We start from the raw sequence: 22,369 nt of genomic DNA, 5'->3' as shown, positions 1-22,369 counted from the left end.
GCCCAGTAGTGTTCTTACTTGATTTTGTTTATCATGCCTCTTCATTTGTGCTTTCTAGGCTCATGAGGGCTTTAAGGCAATGTGCGACACATTTTGAGACTAGAAGAATCCTTTTAATTTTGTTTTTGTTCTTCTAAGGTTGCACATAGGTAAAGGCGTGCAGCTGGAATGTAAAGGTGAAGGGGATGTGTGGGTCAGATGCCTCAGTGACCATGCGGTCTTTGTTCAGAGTTACTATCTAGACAGGGAAGCAGGGCGTGCACCAGGAGACGCTGTTCACAAAATTTACCCAAGCGCATACATAAAGGTAGGTTTAATCACGTGAATTTGTTATTTGTAATGTTTAGCATGTGTTTTAAAACATTACAAATCAGAAATGTATAAATTTGTGGAATCAACTTACTTTCTCAATAGTCAACCATCCAGATTTTTTTTTTTGTTACATTTGTACCCCGCACTTTCCCACTCATGGCAGGCTCAATGCGGCTTACATGGGGCAATGGAGGGTTAAGTGACTTGCCCAGAGTCACACCAATGTGGCCGCGCAGGCTTCTGCAGGACGTCAGACTCACAGAAACAGAAGCCTGCGCAGCCTTCTACATGGAATGTTGCTAGTGGAATAGCAACATTCCATGTAGAATCTCCAATAGTAGCAACAGAATCTCAATAGTAGCAACATTCCATGTAGAATCTCCAATAGTAGCAACATTCCATGTAGAATCTCCAATAGTATCTATTTTATTTTTGTTACATTTGTACCCCGCACTTTCCCACTCATGGCAGGCTCAATGCGGCTTACATGACAAAAGAACTTAAAAAAAAATGAATGAAGAATGTGCAATAATCCATAAAACAGCTGTCAAAGGGAATACACGTAAACAGCATACAGTCACATATTTACTAGCATATGCCCTCCTGCTTGGAGTATATGAACTAGAAGAAGTCTATATGCTATGTCATATTTAGATTTTTGCTGAAAATATATGTAGTGGGCCCAATCAATTCAGGTTTGGTGCATATTACTCAAACAATTGATCCTGAGCCAAGTTCAGACCAAAGCTGTTGCCATGCTTTACTTATATTCAGAGGATTAGCACCGTGGAAACATCATACTGAATGATTCAGCCTTTTCTGGGGCAGAACTCTCTTTCTAGATTTGAGTCCGGCCTTGTGCGTTTTTCATCTGATTAGTATCGGTACATTTCAAAATTAATTGTGTCCAATGAGGCAGATTTAAAAATTACATTGCATTGCTTTAAATTACATTATAGATTTGATATGCTACCATTTCAGGAGCAGCAAAGCAATTCACAATTCAAATTAAATAGGAAAAGTATTATACCACTAGAGTCTCCACACCCAGTCCTTACATAATGTCAGGATCTCTGCCAGGTAATCAACAATCTTACCTCCCTGAGAAAAGAGAGAAATCTTGAGGGCCTTTTAAAAATAGGCCCTAGAAGTCTCACTCCTAATTGAAGTCCAACACTTTATTGTAAATATTTTAAATTTAAAACCCACTTAAAATAATATTTAAGTGGGTTATAAATTTAAAATGTTTACAATAGTGTTGGATGTTGTATTACATTTAAAAGTGGTCTGTAAATTTGTAGTTGAACAGTACATGAACCACTTACATTAGATTGTGAACCCAGGTATTTGTGTTAAACTCCTAATTGAAGGAGGTAACAAAAATAGAATACAATATAAAAAGGCAGTACACCTAGTAGATTCAAACCAGATCTGGGCCAGGGATGCTAGTGTAAGCTGATTAACGTATTGGGACCGAAGGGGATATCTGGAGTGTGAAGAAACTGTGTGTTTTAAGCCTGTAAAATGTATTGGATATTTCCCTGTCTTAAATATATCTGAAGTGTACTTCTCCTGTTTGGCCAGCAGATGGTGCATGTTTATTCTTAAAGCTGTTAGAGAGGACTGACTTCTTTCTTTTAGTTGGCACACAGATAATAGGAAGTGCCTTGCAGTGATGTAACCAGTTTTTATTTGAAACTTGACTGTTCTGGGCTCTGATTGGCCTAGAGCAGGGTAGGCAACTCCAGTCCTCGAGAGCCGCAGGCAGGTCAGGTTTTCAGGATATCCACAATGAATATGCATGAGAGAGTTTTGCAAGCACTGCCTCCATGCTATGCAAATCTATCTCCTGCATATTCATTGTGGATATCCTGAAAACCTGACCTGCCTGCGGCTCTCGAGGACTGGAGTTGCCTACCCCTGGCCTAGAGAACCAGAAAACCTCTGTCTCCTAGAGCCAGAGTGCTTCCTCATATTTATTCACAATTCATAGTCCACTTAACATACTAGACAGAGTTCAGAAATACACTTAATAGTAAGAAATGTAAACATAAAATCAAGAATTAAAAACAATACAGCCATGATTAACTTACATATAACTGAAAAGACCCATAGTGTTATATATCCTGCATTGCTGAGCCTGGGGTCATTAGAATAGATCCAAAATCCTGTTGACGTAGGAGACATTATGGAGCAAAGTTGTCATCAGATGTGTGTGAGAAGAGCCATTGATTTGTCTGAGGAAAAGCAGTGCCACATGCACAATTTCTGTGTTGGAGCCAGCACAAAAACCTGACCGGGCTAGATCCTGCTTGCTTCAAAAACTCTCACAGCTGGATTGTTGCAGAAGATTCCACTACATTAGGCAGGTCTGGAGAATTTGCAGTGATCCGATAATTAGCTAATTCCCTGAGTCCATGGTATCTTATCTTCAGCAAAGACTTCAGCTGTGCTTTAAGAACTAACTGGAAAATTTCCAGATTCAGGGATGAGACTGTCAAAAAGTCAAACATTTTATCTAAAGAATAAGACTTTTAAATACAGGTACCTAGCTAAACTATGAAAATAGTACTTTTGTCTGCTCCATTGAGGGAAAAACAAGATGTTCACAAATAAGGTCTGTTTATCTTTTACCATGCAGTTTTCCTGCTGATGTCAAGTAAAGAAGGTGTGTGCCTGTTAAAGATGAACCTAACTTCACTAGAACTTTTCTCATAATCTGCTTTCTTAATAGTAAGAGTCTCCTGGAATTAAGATATCTAACCACAAAATAAGGGAATGAGAAGAATCATAGTAACAGTAAATGACGGCAGATAAAGACCTGTAGGGTCCGTCCAGTCTGCCCAACAAGATAAACTCATTTTACATGGTATGTGATACTTTATATGTACAGTGGTGGAAATAAGTATTTGATCCCTTGCTGATTTTGTAAGTTTGCCCACTGACAAAGACATGAGCAGCCCATAATTGAAGGGTAGGTTATTGGTAACAGTGAGAGATAGCACATCACAAATTAAATCCGGAAAATCACATTGTGGAAAGTATATGAATTTATTTGCATTCTGCAGAGGGAAATAAGTATTTAATCCCTCTGGCAAACAAGACCTAATACTTGGTGGCAAAACCCTTGTTGGCAAGCACAGCGGTCAGACGTCTTCTGTAGTAGATGATGAGGTTTGCACACATGTCAGGAGGAATTTTGGTCCACTCCTCTTTGCAGATCATCTCTAAATCATTAAGAGTTCTGGGCTGTCGCTTGGCAACTCGCAGCTTCAGCTCCCTCCATAAGTTTTCAATGGGATTAAGGTCTGGTGACTGGCTAGGCCACTCCATGACCCTAATGTGCTTCTTCCTGAGCCACTCCTTTGTTGCCTTGGCTGTATGTTTTGGGTCATTGTCGTGCTGGAAGACCCAGCCACGACCCATTTTTAAGGCCCTGGCGGAGGGAAGGAGGTTGTCACTCAGAATTGTACGGTACATGGCCCCATCCATTCTCCCATTGATGCGGTGAAGTAGTCCTGTGCCCTTAGCAGAGAAACACCCCCAAAACATAACATTTCCACCTCCATGCTTGACAGTGGGGACGGTGTTCTTTGGGTCATAGGCAGCATTTCTCTTCCTCCAAACACGGCGAGTTGAGTTCATGCCAAAGAGCTCAATTTTTGTCTCATCTGACCACAGCACCTTCTCCCAATCACTCTCGGCATCATCCAGGTGTTCACTGGCAAACTTCAGACGGGCCGTCACATGTGCCTTCCGGAGCAGGGGGACCTTGCGGGCACTGCAGGATTGCAATCCGTTATGTCGTAATGTGTTACCAATGGTTTTCGTGGTGACAGTGGTCCCAGCTGCCTTGAGATCATTGACAAGTTCCCCCCTTGTAGTTGTAGGCTGATTTCTAACCTTCCTCATGATCAAGGATACCCCACGAGGTGAGATTTTGCGTGGAGCCCCAGATCTTTGTCGATTGACAGTCATTTTGTACTTCTTCCATTTTCTTACTATGGCACCAACAGTTGTCTCCTTCTCGCCCAGCGTCTTACTGATGGTTTTGTAGCCCATTCCAGCCTTGTGCAGGTGTATGATCTTGTCCCTGACATCCTTAGACAGCTCCTTGCTCTTGGCCATTTTGTAGAGGTTAGAGTCTGACTGATTCACTGAGTCTGTGGACAGGTGTCTTTCATACAGGTGACCATTGCCGACAGCTGTCTGTCATGCAGGTAACGAGTTGATTTGGAGCATCTACCTGGTCTGTAGGGGCCAGACCTCTTACTGGTTGGTGGGGGATCAAATACTTATTTCCCTCTGCAGAATGCAAATAAATTCATATACTTTCCACAATGTGATTTTCCGGATTTAATTTGTGATGTGCTATCTCTCACTGTTACCAATAACCTACCCTTCAATTATGGGCTGCTCATGTCTTTGTCAGTGGGCAAACTTACAAAATCAGCAAGGGATCAAATACTTATTTCCACCACTGTATACCTGAGTTTGATTTGTCCTTGCCTTTCTCAGGGCACAGACCGTAGAAGTCTGCCCAGTACTGTTCTTGTACTAAGTTCTGAAGCTAACATCGAAGCCCCTTAAAATTTACACTCCAGCCCATCCCTATCTATTCAGTCACGATCAGGGCGTAGACCGTAGAAGTCTGCCCAGCTCCCGTTTTGTTTCCAGTTACCGGCGTCGCCACCTGATCTCCGCTGACACTGTTTCTTCAAGATTCATAAATGAAGGGGGCGCTGTTGAGCTACAGATGAGACTAGACGCTTGAAGATTTCTCTCCCTGTATTTTCTAGAAAATTGACCAAAATCAACTTTTAAAAACAGGCTTTTATTTCCAAATTTTCCTGTTTCAGTTTTCGATTGCAACATGTTGCTTTCTAAGTCGGATTCTTTATCCTTACTACAATCGGGATCAAAGAGATCAAAAACGGATCCTCCAACGCCAGAGAAAGCTTCTCAAGCAAAACTGCCATGCTCTACCTCTGAAATACTTATGGAAGAAATTCGTGCCCGCTTGGCTTTTCAGATCAGAATAGAAAAGCTTGAAACATGTGCAGACAAATCTGCTCTCAATGTGGCACAGAAGCAAGAAAGGACAGACCAGTGTATTCACAAGTTGGAACTGGAGTTGGAAGACCTTTCTAATAGAAATAGAAGGAACAATATTAGAATTATTGGCCTTAAAGAAGGTGCGGAAGGATCAGATATGATCAAATTCCTCTCATTATGGCTTCCCCAGATTCTTCATTTATCATTGGATCTCCCCTTACAGTTTGAAAGGGCGCACAGATTTCCTTCAAATCTCAAAAAGGAGCACTTCATCCACGTCCTATTGTAATGAAATTACTGCGCTTTCCTCAAGCATTACAGATTCTAACTACAATATTTTAAGGCGTTTGCTCTTGTTCTATATTACTATACTATATCTATTACATTGCAAACTAATATTGTGCTTACTCGATGACTGTTATGTTAAAGAGGAAAGACTTCAGAATCTCAGTCTCAGCTGATCATGCTACTAGCGATACAGCTGACCACAACGCTCAGGGTAACTTTTATTCTTAATTTACGCTGGCAAGAATCCTCATTAGCCAAAACCTCTATCAAATTGTAAGCAAACTTTATTACAGAAGTACTTAGCTGTGGATAGTGCTGGGTTTATTGTTCATGTCCGTGTCCGGAATACAGACAGAACAATTAAGGGTAAGGGAATAAAGAGTTGAGGATAAAGGACAGGGCAAGTGAGTTAGGAGTCAAAAGCAGTGGTAAAGAGGTGGGTTTTGAGTTTGGACTTGAAAACGGCTAAAGACGGGGCTAGACATACAGGCTCAGGAAGTCTATTCCAGGCGTGAGGTGCAGTGAGATAAAAGGAACGGAGTCTTGAATTAGCAGTAGAGGAGAAAGAGACAGGAGAGATTTATCTACAGAACGGAGTACTCGAGGGGGGACGTAGGGAGAGACAAGAGTGGAGAGGTGCTGGGAAGCGGCAGAGTGAATGCGCACTTATAGGTTAATAGGAGAAGTTTGAATTGAATACGGAAACGGATAGGGAGCCAGTGAAGTGACTTAAGGAGAAGGGCTAATGTGGGCATAGCGACTTTGGCGGAAGATGAGTCGCGCAGCAGAGTTTTGGATTGATTGAAGAGGAGAGAGATGGCTAAGCGGGAGGCCGGTGAAAAGTAGGTTACAATAATCAAGACGAGAGGTGATAAGAGTGTGGATAAGGTTTCTGGTAGAGTCTTCAGAGATGAAGGAACGGATTTTGCTAATGTAGAGAAAGAAATGACAGGTTTTGGCAATCTGCTGAATGTGATCAGAGAAGGAGAGAGAGGAGTCAAAGATGACCCTAAGGTTACGAGCAGATGAGACAGGGAGAATGAGAGTGCCATCCACCGAAATAGAGAAAGGGGGGAGAGGGGAGGTAGTAGGTTTAGGGGGAAAGATGAGAAGCTCGGTTTTGGCCATGTTGAGCTTCAGATGACGTCAAGACATTCATGCAGCGATGTCAGACAGGCAGGCTGAAACTTTGGTCTGGATGCCGGTTGAGACATCGGGGGTAGAGAGGTAGATCTGGGAGTCAGCGTAGAGATGGTACTGAAAGCCATGGGATGATATCAGAGAGCCAAGGGAAGCAGTGTAGATGGAAAACAGGAGAGGACCGAGAACAGAGCCTTGAGGTACACCGATTGGTAGTGGGATAGAAGTGGAAGACGATCCACCGATTGGTAGTGGGCTAGAAGTGGAAGAGGATCCACCAGAGTGTACACTAAAGGTGCAAAGCGAGAGGTAGGAGGAGAACCAGGAAAGAACAGAGCCCTGGTTTAGTGTGTATAGCATATTATTGTTTATCTTACTTATCCTCTCTGTTTAGTGGAACAATAATTCTTGATATAAACTTTTTGATGAATTTCAATGTCCTCTGGCAGTAATAATTTTCCTATTTAACATAGTGTCATGGAATGTAAATGGTCTAGGGCACCCTATTAAAAGGAAAAAAAGTTCTTATATATCTTAAAAGGTTAAAACCAGATATTATTTTCTTACAGGAAACCCATTCTCTAAATTCTTCTCATTTCATTAAACAATGTAATTAGATCTCTTCCTCAATTGACTCTCCAGCACAAGGCAGAAAAGAAGGGGTTTCTATTTTATTTCACAAAGACCACTCAATAATATTAGCACTGAACTAGTACACATCTGGAAATGTGTGTTGTCATGTCACTGTCAACAATCAGTCTGGTGGACTTAATGGAGAAGTTGTATACAAATTCACAGGCTAATGTCTGAAAATGGCAAGGCTGACAAACTTTTGCCGTTTAAGACATTTAAAATTTATCTGAGAAGACAGATTGTAATTGCCCATTAAAGAGGAAGCAGTAAATTCCTAAATGGAAATAAGTGGGCTTTCTCTGAATTGTAAAATCTACACTTTTTTAGAATTTTGTATATAAGCACTTGTTATGACAAAGGCCATTATTTTAGAAACATATTCATGTGAAAATAGCAGCATTTACACGTGTATTGTGTACATGTGTAAATACCAATTTCAGACATTTATACAACACAGATTTCTAGGGGGTATGGCTTGCGTAAGACTGCAATCTACACGTGTACTCCCCATTTTACAAAGGGAATATGCATGCATTGAGAGAAATTTCTATATCTGGTTTTGTACCAGCTCAAAGTGCTCATTTTGGTCAGGGCTTTACACATGGGATGAAGGGAGACATTCTCCCTATTCCCATGTAGTTTATTGCCACCTCCAAAATGCAACCAAGTTAAAATCGTGGCCTCAGAACTTAATTGGAGGCACTTGTGTAAGTTTGAAAAATAGGACAGCGACACATAGAAGTGTGCAAAATTGCCAGTTCTAAATACATGTCCCAATACCTCTGTGTGGAAGCTGCCAAGTTTGTGCCGTTTATTTATGTTTTTATTGTGTTTATTTGTAAAATGGCTGCTCCCACTATATATGCTGGCAAATACGTGCTCACTACTGCAGGTATTTTAGAAGAAGCTCTGCATTGTCAGAGCCTTTTCTAAAATACCATTAGAATTGAGCACATCTTGACCTTGATTTCTCAGCCCCAATCTCTGACACCTTGGAGTTCTGTGTGTTTGCAATTTTTCCTTTCCTTTATGGCTTCTTTTTTTTTAAGGTATTCGATTTACGTCAGTGTCATCGCCAAATGCAACAACAGGCTGCGACTGCACAAGCAGCAGCTGCTGCCCAAGCTGCAGCAGTGGCTGGAAACATCCCGGGACCAGGATCAGTGGGTGGAATAGCTCCAGCTATAAGTAAGCATATCTCATCTGTTTTAATTCATTATGATATTGTACATGTAACTAGAGCATGGGTGGCAAAAAACCATTTTCAACAGTGGGCCACATTAATGGCCATATAGAGTATTGTGTTCAGTTTTGGAGGCCGTATCTTGTTAAGGATGTAAAAAGAATTGAAGCGGTGCAAAGAAAAGCTACAAAAATGGTATGGGATTTGCGTTACAAGACGTATGAGGAGAGACTTGCTGACCTGAACATGTATACCCTGGAGGAAAGGAGAAACAGGGGTGATATGATACAGACGTTCAAAAATTTGAAAGCTATTATTCCGCAAACAAACCTTTTCCGGAGACGGGAAGGCGGTAGAACTAGAGGACATGAAATAAGGTTGAAGGGGGGCAGACTCAAGAAAAATGTCAGGAAGTATTTTTTCACAGAGTGGTGGATACTTGGAATGCCCTCCCGCGGGAGGTGGTGGAGATGAAAACGGTAACAGAATTCAAAAATGCGTGGGATAAACATAAAGGAATCCTGTTCAGAAGGACTGGATCCTCAGAAGCTTAGTGGAGATTGGGTGGTAGCACCAGTGGTGGGAGGCGGGGCTAGTGCTGGGCAGACTTCTACGGTCTGTGCTCTGAAAATGGCAGGTACAAATCAAGGTCAGGTATACACATAAAGTAGCTTCAGTAAAGACTATTAACCAATTTCTGGTAATCTAATACTAACTATAATTTGGCAATAGCCTATTCTACTCTAACCAGTTGTACTGCTGATTGCTGTTTGAACTTTCTTCCTCAAAATGTACCACCTGTTCCTCTGATCCCATTCCCACCCACCTTCTTAATGCCATCTCTCCTGCTCTTATTCCTTTTATCTGTCACATTCTCAACCTCTCACTTTCCACTGCGACTGTCCCTGCTGCTTTTAAACATGCTGTGGTCACACCTCTCCTTAAGAAGCCTTCACTCGACCCTACTTGTCCCTCTAATTACCGACCCATCTCCCTCCTTCCTTTTCTCTCCAAATTACTTGAGCGTGCTGTTCACCGCCGCTGCCTTGATTTTCTCTCCTCATATGCTATTCTTGACCCACTACAATCTGGTTTTCGCCCTCTCCACTCAACCGAAACTGCGCTTACTAAAGTCTCCAATGACCTATTACTGGCTAAATCCAGAGGTCTCTATTCCATCCTCATTCTTCTTGATCTTTCCGCTGCTTTTGACACTGTCGATCACAGCATACTTCTCGATACCCTGTCCTCACTTGGATTCCAGGGCTCTGTCCTTTTCTGGTTCTCTTCCTACCTCTCCCTCCGCACCTTTAGTGTTCACTCTGGTGGATCCTCTTCTACTTCTATCCCTCTGCCTGTCGGCGTACCTCAGGGTTCTGTTCTTGGTCCCCTCCTCTTTTCTATCTACACTTCTTCCCTTGGTTCATTAATCTCATCCCATGGCTTTTCCTACCATCTCTATGCTGATGACTCCCAAATCTACCTTTCTACCCCTGATATCTCACCTTGCATCCAAACCAAAGTTTCAGCGTGCTTGTCTAACATTGCTGTCTGGATGTCTCAACGCCACCTGAAATTAAATATGACCAAAACCGAGCTTCTCATTTTCCCCCCCAAACCCACCTCCCGCTCCCCCCGTTTTCTATTTCTGTTGATGGCTCTCTCATTCTCCCTGTCTCCTCAGCTCGAAACCTTGGGGTCATCTCTGACTCTTCTCACTCCTTCTCTGCTCATATCCAGCAGATTGCCAAAACCTGTCGTTTCTTTCTTTACAACATCCGTAAAATCCGCCCCTTTCTTTCTGAGCACTCTACCAAAACCCTCATCCACACCCTTGTCACCTCTCGTTTAGACTACTGCAATCTGCTTCTTGCTGGCCTCCCACTTAGTCACCTCTCCCCTCTCCAGTCGGTTCAAAACTCTGCTGCCCGTCTCATCTTCTGCCAGGGTCGCTTTACTCATACTACCCCTCTCCTCAAGACCCTTCACTGGCTCCCCATCCGTTTTCGCATCCTGTTCAAACTTCTTCTACTAACCTATAAATGTACTCACTCTGCTGCTCCCCAGTATCTCTCCACACTCGTCCTTCCCTACACCCCTTCCCATGCACTCTGCTCCATGGATAAATCCTTCTTATCTGTTTCCTTCTCCACTACTGCCAACTCCAGATTTCGCGCCTTCTGTCTCGCTGCACCCTACGCCTGGAATAAACTTCCTGAGCCCCTACGTCTTGCCCCATCCTTGGCCACCTTTAAATCTAGACTGAAAGCCCACCTCTTTAACATTGCTTTTGACTCGTAACCACTCGCCTCCACCTACCCTCCTCTTTTCCTTCCCATTCACATTAACCACTCGCCTCCACCTACCCTCCTCTCTTCCTTCCCGTTCACATTAATTGGTTTGATTTGCTTACTTTATTTATTTTTCGTCTCTTAGATTGTAAGCTCTTTGAGCAGGGACTGTCTTTCTTCTATGTTTATCCAGCGCTGCGTATGCCTTGTAGCGCTATAGAAATGCTTAATAGTAGTAGTAGTAAAAGCTAAGTACTTCTATTTCGCTGCGGATCAGAGATTCATGAGCTAGTTTTGCATTGATTTCAATTTTTTGCAACTTGGTATTTTGTTTAGTGGTTTTGAATTTTTACACAGACTTTTTTGTTCAATATGACACAGACTTAAAAGTATTGTCACGATTTAATAGCAGAAAAAAGACACTTAAAAGATTGTGGAATGAGTAGCCCTATGATAGAAATCAAACATGGATTGAAATTCCATGTGCAAAGGGGAAAAGGATAGTGATAGGAGTGTACTACCGTCCGCCTGGCCAGGACGAACAGACGGATGCGGAAATGTTAAAGGAAATCAGGGACGCAAACAAACTGGGCAACACAATAATAATGGGGGATTTCAATTACCCGCATATAGACTGGGTTAATGTAACATCTGTACACGCAAGGGACATAAGATTTCTTGATGAAATCAAGGACAGCTTCATGGAACAGCTAGTTCAGGAGCCGACAAGAGAAGGAAAAATACTAGACTTAGTCCTTAGTGGTGCTCATGATCTAGTGCAGGGGGTAACGATACGAGGGCCGCTTGATAACAGTAATCATAATATGATCGGTTTTGATATTGGCATTGAAGGAAGTGAAACTAGGAAATCAAGTACGCTAGCGTTTAACTATAGAAAAGGTGATTACGACAAATGAGAAAAATGGTGAAAAAAAGACTGAAAGGAGCAGCTCGCAGAGTAAAAAACTTGCATCAGGCGTGGATGCTGTTTAAAAACACCATCCTGGAGGTTCAGGACAAATATATTCCACGTATTAGAAAAAAGGGAAAAAAGACTAAACGTCAGCCGGCGTGGCTAAACAGTAAGATAAAGGAAATCATTAGAGCCAAAAAACAATCCTTCAGAAAGTGGAGAAGAGAACCAACTGAAAGTAACAGGATAGATCATAAGGAATGCCAAGCCAAATGCAAAGCGGAGATAAGGAGGGCAAAAAAGGACTTTGAGAAGAAATTAGCGTTGGAAGCAAAAATACATAGTAAAAATTTTTTTAGATACATTAAAAGCAGGAAACCGGCCCAAGAGTCGGTTGGGCCGCTGGACGAAAATGGTGTTAAAGGGGCGATCAAGGAGGACAAAGCCGTAGCGGAGAAATTAAATGAATTCTTTGCTTCGGTCTTCACCGAGGAGGATTTGGGGGGGACACTGGTGCCGGAAAGAATATTTGAAGCGGGGGAGTCGGAGAAACTAAACAAATTCTCTGTAACCTTGGAGGATGTAATGGGTCAGTTCAGCAAGCTGAAGAGTAGTAAATCACCGGGACCTGATGGTATTCATCCCAGAGTATTAATAGAACTAAAAAATGAACTTGCGGAGCTACTGTTAGAAATATGCAATCTGTCCCTAAAATCGAGTGTAGTACCGGAAGGACTGGAGGGTAGCCAATGTTACTCCGATTTTAAGAAGGGTTCCAGAGGAGATCCGGGAAATTATAGACCGGTGAGTCTGACGTCGGTGCCGGGCAAGATGGTGGAGGCTATTATTAAGAATAAAATTGCAGAGCATATACAAAAACATGGACTGATGAGACAAAGTCAGCACGGATTTAGTGAAGGGAAGTCTTGCCTCACCAATCTAATGCATTTTTTTGAGGGGGTAAGCAAACATGTGGACAATGGGGAGCCGGTTGATATTGTATATCTGGATTTTCAGAAGGCGTTTGACAAAGTGCCGCACGAAAGACTCCTGAAGAAATTGCAGAGTCATGGAATCGGAGGTAGGGTATTATTATGGATTAAGAACTGGTTGAAAGATAGGAAGCAGAGAGTAGGATTGCGTGGCCAGTATTCTCAGTGGAGGAGGGTAGTTAGTGGGGTCCCGCAGGGGTCTGTGCTGGGTCCGTTGCTTTTTAATGTATTTATAAATGACCTAGAGATGGGAATAACTAGTGAGGTAATTAAATTCGCCGATGACACAAAATTATTCAGGGTCGTCAAGTCGCAGGAGGAATGTGAACGATTACAGGAGGACCTTGCGAGACTGGGAGAATGGGCGTGCAAGTGGCAGATGAAGTTCAATGTTGACAAGTGCAAAGTGATGCATGTGGGTAAGAGGAACCCGAATTATAGCTACGTCTTGCAAGGTTCCGCGTTAGGAGTTACGGATCAAGAAAGGGATCTGGGTGTCGTCGTCGATGATACGCTGAAACCTTCTGCTCAGTGTGCTGCTGCGGCTAGGAAAGCGAATAGAATGTTGGGTGTTATTAGGAAGGGTATGGAGTCCAGGTGTGCGGATGTTATAATGCCGTTGTATCGCTCCATGGTGCGACCGCACCTGGAGTATTGTGTTCAGTACTGGTCTCCGTATCTCAAAAAAGATATAGTAGAATTGGAAAAGGTACAGCGAAGGGCGACGAAAATGATAGTGGGGATGGGACGACTTTCCTATGAAGAGAGGCTGAGAAGGCTAGGGCTTTTCAGCTTGGAGAAGAGACGGCTGAGGGGAGATATGATAGAAGTGTATAAAATAATGAGTGGAATGGATCGGGTGGATGTGAAGCGACTGTTCACGCTATCCAAAAATACTAGGACTAGAGGGCATGAGTTGAAGCTACAGTGTGGTAAATTTAAAACGAATCGGAGAAAATTTTTCTTCACCCAACGTGTAATTAGACTCTGGAATTCGTTGCCGGAGAACGTGGTACGGGCGGTTAGCTTGACGGAGTTTAAAAAGGGGTTAGATAGATTCCTAAAGGACAAGTCCATAGACCGCTATTAAATGGACTTGGAAAAATTCCGCATTTTTAGGTATAACTTGTCTGGAATGTTTTTACGTTTGGGGAGCGTGCCAGGTGCCCTTGACCTGGATTGGCCACTGTCGGTGACAGGATGCTGGGCTAGATGGACCTTTGGTCTTTCCCAGTATGGCACTACTTATGTACTTATGTAATCTGCAAACACCGTTTTGTCACAGTGTTTAGACCAAGGTATACCACTTTGGTTTCTGAGGGCTCTTTTCCATTTGCAAAAATCTACATTTCTAGCAGTACAACTAGTTAGAGTAGAATAGGCTATTGCCAAATTATAGTTAAACTCATATGTGCTACTTTATGTGTATTATCTTGTTGGGCAGACTGGATGGACCATACAGGTCTTTCTCTGCCGTCATCTACTATGTTACTATAGAGGGTTCAGAACTCAAGTTGAGGTGTGGGTGAGACCCCTCCGAGCGTTTCTATGTTCCATTGTCTCCCCTCTGAATCTTCTCCCTACATCATTATTATTATTATTAGCATTTGTATAGCGCTACCAGATGCACGCAGCGCTGAACACCTGACACAAAGAGACAGTCCCTGCTCAAAAGAGCTTACAATCTAAGTAATACAGACCAACAAGACAGTTACGGGTGAGGGAAGTAATAGGTGAGAAGGGAGGAAGGGACAAGGGGAGGGCAATTGTGGCTAGGAGCCAAAAGCAGTAGTGAAAAGGTGGGTTTTCAGCATAGATTTGAAAACAGGTAGAGATGGAGCTAGACGTATAGGTCCAGGAAGTCTATTCCAGGCATAAGGTGCCACGAGAGAAAAGGAGCGAAGCCTGGAGTTAGCAGTGGAGGAGAAGGAGGACAATAAGAGAGATTTGTCATCCTCAGGTTTGTTTGTTTGTTTTTTTTGTTATTTTTATTTTTTTAACTTACATTAGCAGCCCAGGATTCTTTGACAGCTTCCTAAGAGCAAACACCAACAGCTCACTTTTCCTTTTTTGGGGGCAGCGCTATTGAGGGGACAATCCAGGGATCAGCTTAGACCAGTGTATTTTTAAGATCGTGGGCTATGGCTGTGAAAGCAGGCAAGGAAAGAGCAGAAAAAAAAAAAGCAGTGCCCCAAGGTCTGTAGCCCGGTAAGCGTACAGCTGATCTTAGTTTTTTATTGATCGGACTTTAGCTTGATTTTCAGTTTTGCATCTGGAAGGATGTATGATGGAGATAGGAGGAACTACCACAGACTAAATCCCATGGTCGCTGTGGGCCAGTTTTGGCCTGCATCCATAATTTATCCCTCTCTACTTTATAACTGGTTTCTACCTACTTAGTAACTCGATTACAGTATATTATCTCTTTTAATATTGTTTGTAAGTACTTGTTTTTTGTAAGCCACTCTAGTTGTCTGAACGGTTATCAACATAGTAACATAGTAAATGATGACAGATAAAGAGTTTGTTAATAAACAAATACATTTTGTGGCCAAGTGACTAAAAGATTCAACCAGCCTGATCTGCCACACCAGTCTGCGATGGTCAAATCTGCTTTAAAAGAGGCCAGGAAATTAAAAAAAAAAAAAAAAAAAGTACAACCTCCAGTACTCCCCAAGTGTGAGGCTTGGATTTTGGATCTTGGATCATTTTGGGAAATGTAACTTTCTCAATGCTGTGCTTGTTTCATATAGTATCCTATCAGAATATGGACCGTGTTGGGGGAGGAGGGACTTTATTTTACTGGAACTCATTGATTTGTTCCTGTCGCTGTTGTGCAGTATTTTTTCGTTAGTGCCTTAAGATTTTGGCAGTTTATAAGTTTGCATTCTTTCTTGAGCTTAGCCCAGTGTAGGACTTGATTGATGATCTTAGTCTCCTGGACAGGGTTTTTTGTTCAGAACGGAGTCTTCTGATTTCATTTTGGCTGTTTTTCCAAATGACCTGTCAGAGAAAATTTTCAAGTGCACCCGATGCAACAGGACTGTATCCATTATGGATGCCCGCAACTGGTGCCTACAGTTCCTGGGGCCTGGTCATGAACCCTTTCACTGAAAAATTATGTTCACATGTTTCCAGAAAAGGTCCTTGTGGCTGTGAGAAGCAATGCAAATGAATTTTTAGCACCAATAAATGTGGCCCATAGACTTTGACATCAGAAGCATCAGGCTCCATGAGTCCCTAAACTTTGTGTTGGATGTTAGGGATGGGTGAGCTTCGAGAGTGACTCAGTCACCCTTGACATCGAGCATTGATAGGACTGGTCATCCTCTGAATTCTGCCCAAAGAAGGGGAAGGATTCATCTGTGATGATGCCGAGGGTTCGTGGTGCAGAATGCCAGGTGGAGGCTGGTGCACATCATTTCACTTCATCAGAGCATGTCACCAAGAACACTGAGGCACCAAGGTCACCGGTGTCCTCGAAGTTGCCCCCAAGCTTGAGGGCTGCTCGTGTTCCTCAGTATTGGGGAGGAAGGGGGTTCAACAACCTTCAAGAACTTAAGACATAGTTTCTGATATTTCTCAACTCAGGAAGATTTAGCTGCACCTACTGTTATTTCCCACGCCTTTGTCGATGGCAGCTTCCAGGTGCAGCTCATGAGGAGAGTTGAAAAGTAAACGGTGTGTTTCTTTGCTTGGTGTTATGGCTTTGATATACTTGATGTCAATACAGAGAGAGGTCTGTGTGGTCCTCATATGCTGCCTACAGGAGAAACATCAACACCAAGACCTCAGAGGGTCTTGAGGTCGATGTCAGTCACACTGTTGTTGATCTCCAGTGTTGGTGGAGGAAATTTCCCTGAGGCATCCAGTAGCAAGATTCGTGCTTATAATCCCAGGGACAATCAGTGGCTTTCCCCAGCAGACTGTGGACTTTTCCTCCAGGAACTTGTTCAAATCTTTTTTAAACCCATTTACACTAACCACTGATACCATATCCTCTGGCAACAAGTTCCAGAGCTTAACTATTCGTTGAGTGAAAAAATATTTTCCTCCTGTTTTTTTTTTTTTTTTTTTTTAAAGTAGTGACATGTAATTTGAGTGTCCCCTAGTCTTTGAAAAAAATCAATTTATATTTACCCGTTCTACACCACTCAATATTTTCTAGACCTCTATCATATCCCTCCTCGGCCATCTCTCTTCCAAGCTGAAGAGCCCTAAAGCCGTTCCTCATATGAGAGAACTTCCAGCCCTTTAATGAGTTTGGTTGCCCTTCTTTGAACCTTTTCTACTTCCACTATATCGTTTAAGATACAGTGACCAGAATTGGACACAATACTCAAGGTGAGCTCACACCATGGAGCCATAAAGAGGCAGCATAATGTTCTTTCTTATTTTCTATCCCCTTCGTAATAATTCTTAGCATTCTGTTTGCTTTTTTTGGCCACCACCATACAGGGGGCAGAAGATTTCAGCATATTGTCCACGATGACACCTAGATCTTCTTCTTGGGTGCTGACTCCTAGGATGGACCCTAGCATCAAATAACTGATTTGGATTATTTTTCCTAATGTGCATCACTTTGCACTTGTCCATATTAAATTTTATCTGCTATTTGGATGCTCAGCCTTCCAACTTCCTAAGGTCTTTCCTTCAATTTTTCGCAATCCGCATGCATTTTAATAACTTTGATTAGTTTTGTGTTGTCTGCAAATTTAATCACCTCACTCGTCGTTCCCATTTCCAGATCATTACTAAATGTTAGGAGTTAGGGAAGCAGGAGACTGACTCCTGCCCTACTCCTCAGACTTCTGCCCAAGGTTCTCACACCCCAATGGCTCCCCCCATTCCAATCATGGACCTCTGGTGTGTGGGTCCAGTTAAGAATTTGTCAACTATGGTCTGCACAGTATCATAGTTTTAAACAATGCTGTGAGGACAGTAATATGAAGTGAATGCCAAAAAGAATTCAAGTGGCAGAGTGGCATGTACAGAGTGGAGTCAGGTGGCTGCAGAAATGTGGAAGCGTAGGAAAGTCTGACTTACAATATGGGATCAGAAGATTATTGTGAAGCAGGGGGGCTTGGCAGGATTGAGAAGATAGATGAGAAGTACCTTTGCAACCTAAAATGCACATTTACATATCTGTACCCACAAGCTTTTTTTTCTTTTAGGTCTGTCAGCAGCCGCTGGCATTGGTGTGGATGATCTTCGCCGGCTGTGTATACTCCGGATGAGTTTTGTAAAAGGCTGGGGACCTGATTACCCACGGCAGAGCATCAAGGAAACCCCTTGCTGGATTGAAATTCATTTACACCGAGCTTTGCAGCTTCTTGATGAAGTACTGCATACCATGCCTATCGCAGACCCACAACCTCTGGACTGAGATGCATTCCCTCTTTTTGCCCAATACGTAGTCAGGACAGTAAACTGTAAAATTCTCTTTGTAACCTGAACAGACACTGTATTTTACTTTTGTTCTGTGTAACACTCTGAAATCAGGTAGAAAATGGTTTCCCTTCTTGTTTAAGTGGGAGAACCCGCGAACTTGGAGAAACGAATTTTTATTTGGAGCTTTTTCCTTCAGCACAAAAGGCCCTACACAGAAATTGAAACAAAAAGTTTACTTTGAAATGTTTCTCATAACAATCTCGACACATCTAGCAACATAATCCCTTAACTTATGTAACTGGCATTGTCCTCTGAGACCAGGATTTACGAAGTTTTGTTTACATGTTTGAAGAAAATGGACAAACGGATCACATCTTAAAATGTCTTCACGTTAGTTGCTTTAAACTTTTAAAACTTTTTAAAAACTTTTAAACTTTTAAAAATGGACATCTGTACTGGGATCTGCTGCATTGTAAACATGGATTTCTGTGCTATAATCTTTGTTTTGCTTCCAGTTTTACTGGTACGTAACTGGTAAAATCAAGTTTACTGTCCTCAGTTACGATGCACTTAAATAGATTGTTTTCTATTTTTCTTTAAGTGGATACCATCAGATCAGGAGCTGAACACTGGTTTAATGTTGAGGTGAAGAGTAGACGGGTGGGATTCCAAAGTCAGAGCAGAGATGCACCTGCAGCTCACTGCTGGTATCTTTGTGAGATGGCATGAAGCAGTATAGACACTTAGGAGAGGTTTTAGCATTTTGCTACAGTGTATCAGGTGATATTAATTGGAAGATGGCCTTTCTTATATGCTTTTATTCTACTGATGGTTTGCCGTGTTCTTGGCTCTGAAAACCGATGTGCGCTAAATGCCAAAAGTTAGGTGTTAGTCACATTGTTCAAAATACATGTAGCATGCCAGAGAAGACAGAGAAAGGTTGAAGCTAAGGATCTTTTATTGTAAGACAGAAAAATCTGAATTTGAATGCAAAAGCACCCTATTAAATTTCAAATTCCTTTACCCTTAAAGGAGAATTTTAAATGGCTGATATTGCCTTTTACTTTTTCGCTCCTGTAAGCTTGTTCTGCAGGCTAAATGCATATGAAGAAGTGTGATCAGTGAAATAAGAAGCCTTGACAGTGACATGACAACACACATTTCCAGATGTGTACTAGTTCTGTGCTAATATTATTGAGTGGTCTGGGACAGATATGAGTCATTTCATGTAAGAAAGATGTTTGTTTAGGGGAAAGTTTACTTTCAGGTACTGAAACATAAGGATAGTTTCACCGGTGGGTTTGACTTAGAATGAACCTTAAAATACCGGGTTTCGGTAAAATAGATTCCTTTAACATGACTGACAGATATCTTATGGTTTTAGTTAGCTATTTATTGCAGCTGTGCCCTGCTGTCTGATAAAAGTGGTGACTGGCAGTGGTCAAGCTTATTAGAAAACAAATGGTGAAAACCTGCAGCATTTCATAGGTCAGCAGTATGTATTTTTAGCAAACTTTTTAAAGATGAGGAATTTGTTCTAAGCTATGGTTTTGTATGAATGGATCACAATTAGGTGAGGCAAGAGGGGATGTCTATGTAGAAATTCTAGTTAAACTTCCTTAAGAAAGGAAAATGTATTAAATTGTATGATGTTCAAATTGACTGTACAATTTGACTTAGAGTGATGTTAGAACATAAGAGTGGCCCTACTGGGTCAGACCAATGGTCCATCTAGCCCAGTATCCTGTTTTCCAAGCAGTGGGCAAAGCCAGGTCACAAGTACCTGACAGAAACCCACTTTGTGATGTTTTTAGTGGTATGACTGTGTCAAGCATCTTAGTTTTATTCTTGTCCAAATATTATTCCCCCCAGCTTGTATTATCATTTTTAAGTTTTGTGTTGTAAACTGACATCGAAGTTTGTATCTCTGTCTGGCTTTCTGTTGTTCCACACACTCATCTACTGGATTGTAGCTTCTTTGTTTGTTTTGTTTTTAGTTCTTTACCTCTTTTTTAAATTTCTAAATTTGAATTGTTTATTATTGCATTGTAAACTGCTCTGACTTGTGTAGTGAAAGGTGGTATTGTAAATAACTAAACTTAACACTTGAGTAGATTCTGTTTGGGCTGACTAATGCCAGAAAATTATATTATGTTCAAAATTTAGGGCCCATATGTGGTGATTGAGGAAGAATAATATGATGCCATGCAGTATTTCCTCATATGTTTCCAATTTGTTTAATACAAGTGTACTTCTGTTTTTTTGCAGCATTCTGGTTGATAAAACCTTGATTTGTTGATCCATACAATTCATCACTGCAATTCAGAATGTCTAACATCAGCATTTAGAGGCTTCGGCCTATGTACAATTTCACCAATTTCACTCAACAGTGAGAAAGCACGCATGCTTTTGTACCTATTGGTTATCTGAAGCCCTTCGTTGTTAATAACTATCAAATGGCAATTACCTTTTACAGAAAATGTAAAGCTGAGTGTGACAGGTTCAACCTGTAAACTTTTTAACTAGGAGATAGCATAAATAAAATACTGACTGTCCCCCCACCTATGTAATTGTTGTATGTGTTAAAATATTTTTTTATACTGTAGAATTTTGATGCTTGTATCCTGTATCTTATAAAAATAAAACGGTAAAATAGTTGAACAAAAAAGGCTGTCTCTCTGTAATAGCCCGAAGCTCCTGCCAGGTTGGTTTTCACTTCTGGAATACTTAACTTAGGGGCCCTTTTACAAAGGCGCGTTGAAAAATGGCCTGCGGTAGCGTAGATGGACACCAAACGAAGCAGATATGTATGTGGAAAACAATATTTAATTGATATGGATCAATAAAAAATTAACAAGCCCGACACAGGCAAGTAAACATAAAAATAGATATAAAATAATAATTACATTTCATTACCATAATCCCATACTCGGCTGATAATAATAGAACACCATGATACAACTTAATTGTACAAATTGAATAAAAAAATATGAATAGAAATAATATAATGTAAATCACTAACATAACATTCATAGACAAACAATATACACACACACACACACACACACATATATATGCGTGTGTGTGTATGTGTATGTATCCTGTTAAACAGACATCAAATAAAACACGTTAATAAATAGTCAAAAACTTCATAATATATTTAATATATAGACAAATGAATTAAGTAAATTGAATTAAAAAGCCAATGAAATATATGCTGCGTATATGTTTAAAGTAAATTTGACACATACCTAATCGATATCTATAAAATCATATAGTCTCCACTTGATTTTATAGATATCGATTAGGCATGTGTCAAATTTACTTGTTTGTCTATGAATGTTATGTTAGTGATTTACATTATATTATTTTTATTCATATTTTTTATTCAATTTGTACAATTAAGTTCTATACAATATCATTTTGATATTTCAATTAATTAATTAATTTTTTATTTAACTGTATCATCATGGTGTTCTATTACTATCAGCCGAGTATGAGATTATGGTAATGAAATGTAATTATTATTTTATATCTATTTTTATGTTTACTTGCTTTTATATTTGTTCTAATTGTTATATGATTGTTTCGTAGCCCCTGATGCAGCCCAGTGGGGCGAAACACGGCCTGTGTTGGGCTTGTTGTTTTTATTGATCCATATCAAGTAAATATTGTTTTCCACATACGTATCTGCTTCGTTTGGTGTCCATCTTGGAGTTTGCAGATCGATTACCCTGCTGTTTTCTGCGGTAGCGTAGATGCATGTTTTGGCTACATGCAGGATCATTTTACAGTGCACCTGTAAAAAATGCCTTTTTAAAAATTTTTGCTGAAAATGGACATGCGGCAAAATGAAACTTACCGCGCGTCCATTTTGGGTCTGAGGCCTTACCGCCAGCCATTGACCTAGCAGTAAAGTCTCACACGGTAACCGGGTGATAATGACCTATGCGCGCCAAATGCCGCTTGGTGCACGTCCGATTCGCGCAGCAGAAAATAAAAACTTTTTCTGCCACTCGCCAAAAATAAAATGACAAGTGCCATGCGGTAGCCGTGCGATAACTCCATTTTGGTGCGTGTTAGGCACGCATAGACGCACGGCTTAGTAAAAGGGCCTCTTATTTAGCTGACAGATTGCAGAATATTTAATTGGACTCGGCAGTTGGTTGTG

The 22,369-nt window shown here is 41.3% G+C and overlaps 1 protein-coding gene across 3 annotated transcripts in view; it reads left to right on the top strand.

The window, feature by feature from the left end:
• LOC115462885 (mothers against decapentaplegic homolog 4) overlaps window positions 1–20,979 on the top strand; it is an 84,605-nt gene extending 63,626 nt beyond the window's left edge. For all 3 annotated transcript variants that reach the window (XM_030192947.1, XM_030192945.1, XM_030192946.1), the window contains exons 10-12: window positions 139–307; window positions 8,478–8,616; window positions 17,982–20,979. In XM_030192947.1, the coding sequence (XP_030048807.1) occupies window positions 139–307; window positions 8,478–8,616; window positions 17,982–18,193 (520 nt within the window). In that variant the 3' untranslated portion in view covers window positions 18,194–20,979. The remainder of the gene's footprint in view (window positions 1–138; window positions 308–8,477; window positions 8,617–17,981) is intronic.
• The last annotated feature ends 1,390 nt before the right edge of the window (window positions 20,980–22,369 follow it).

The sequence above is a fragment of the Microcaecilia unicolor genome, chromosome 2 (assembly GCF_901765095.1).
Source record: "Microcaecilia unicolor chromosome 2, aMicUni1.1, whole genome shotgun sequence".
NCBI lineage: Eukaryota > Metazoa > Chordata > Amphibia > Gymnophiona > Siphonopidae > Microcaecilia > Microcaecilia unicolor.
Note: the sequence above shows the minus strand (reverse complement) of the source record. Positions and strands in the feature narration are given on the sequence as shown.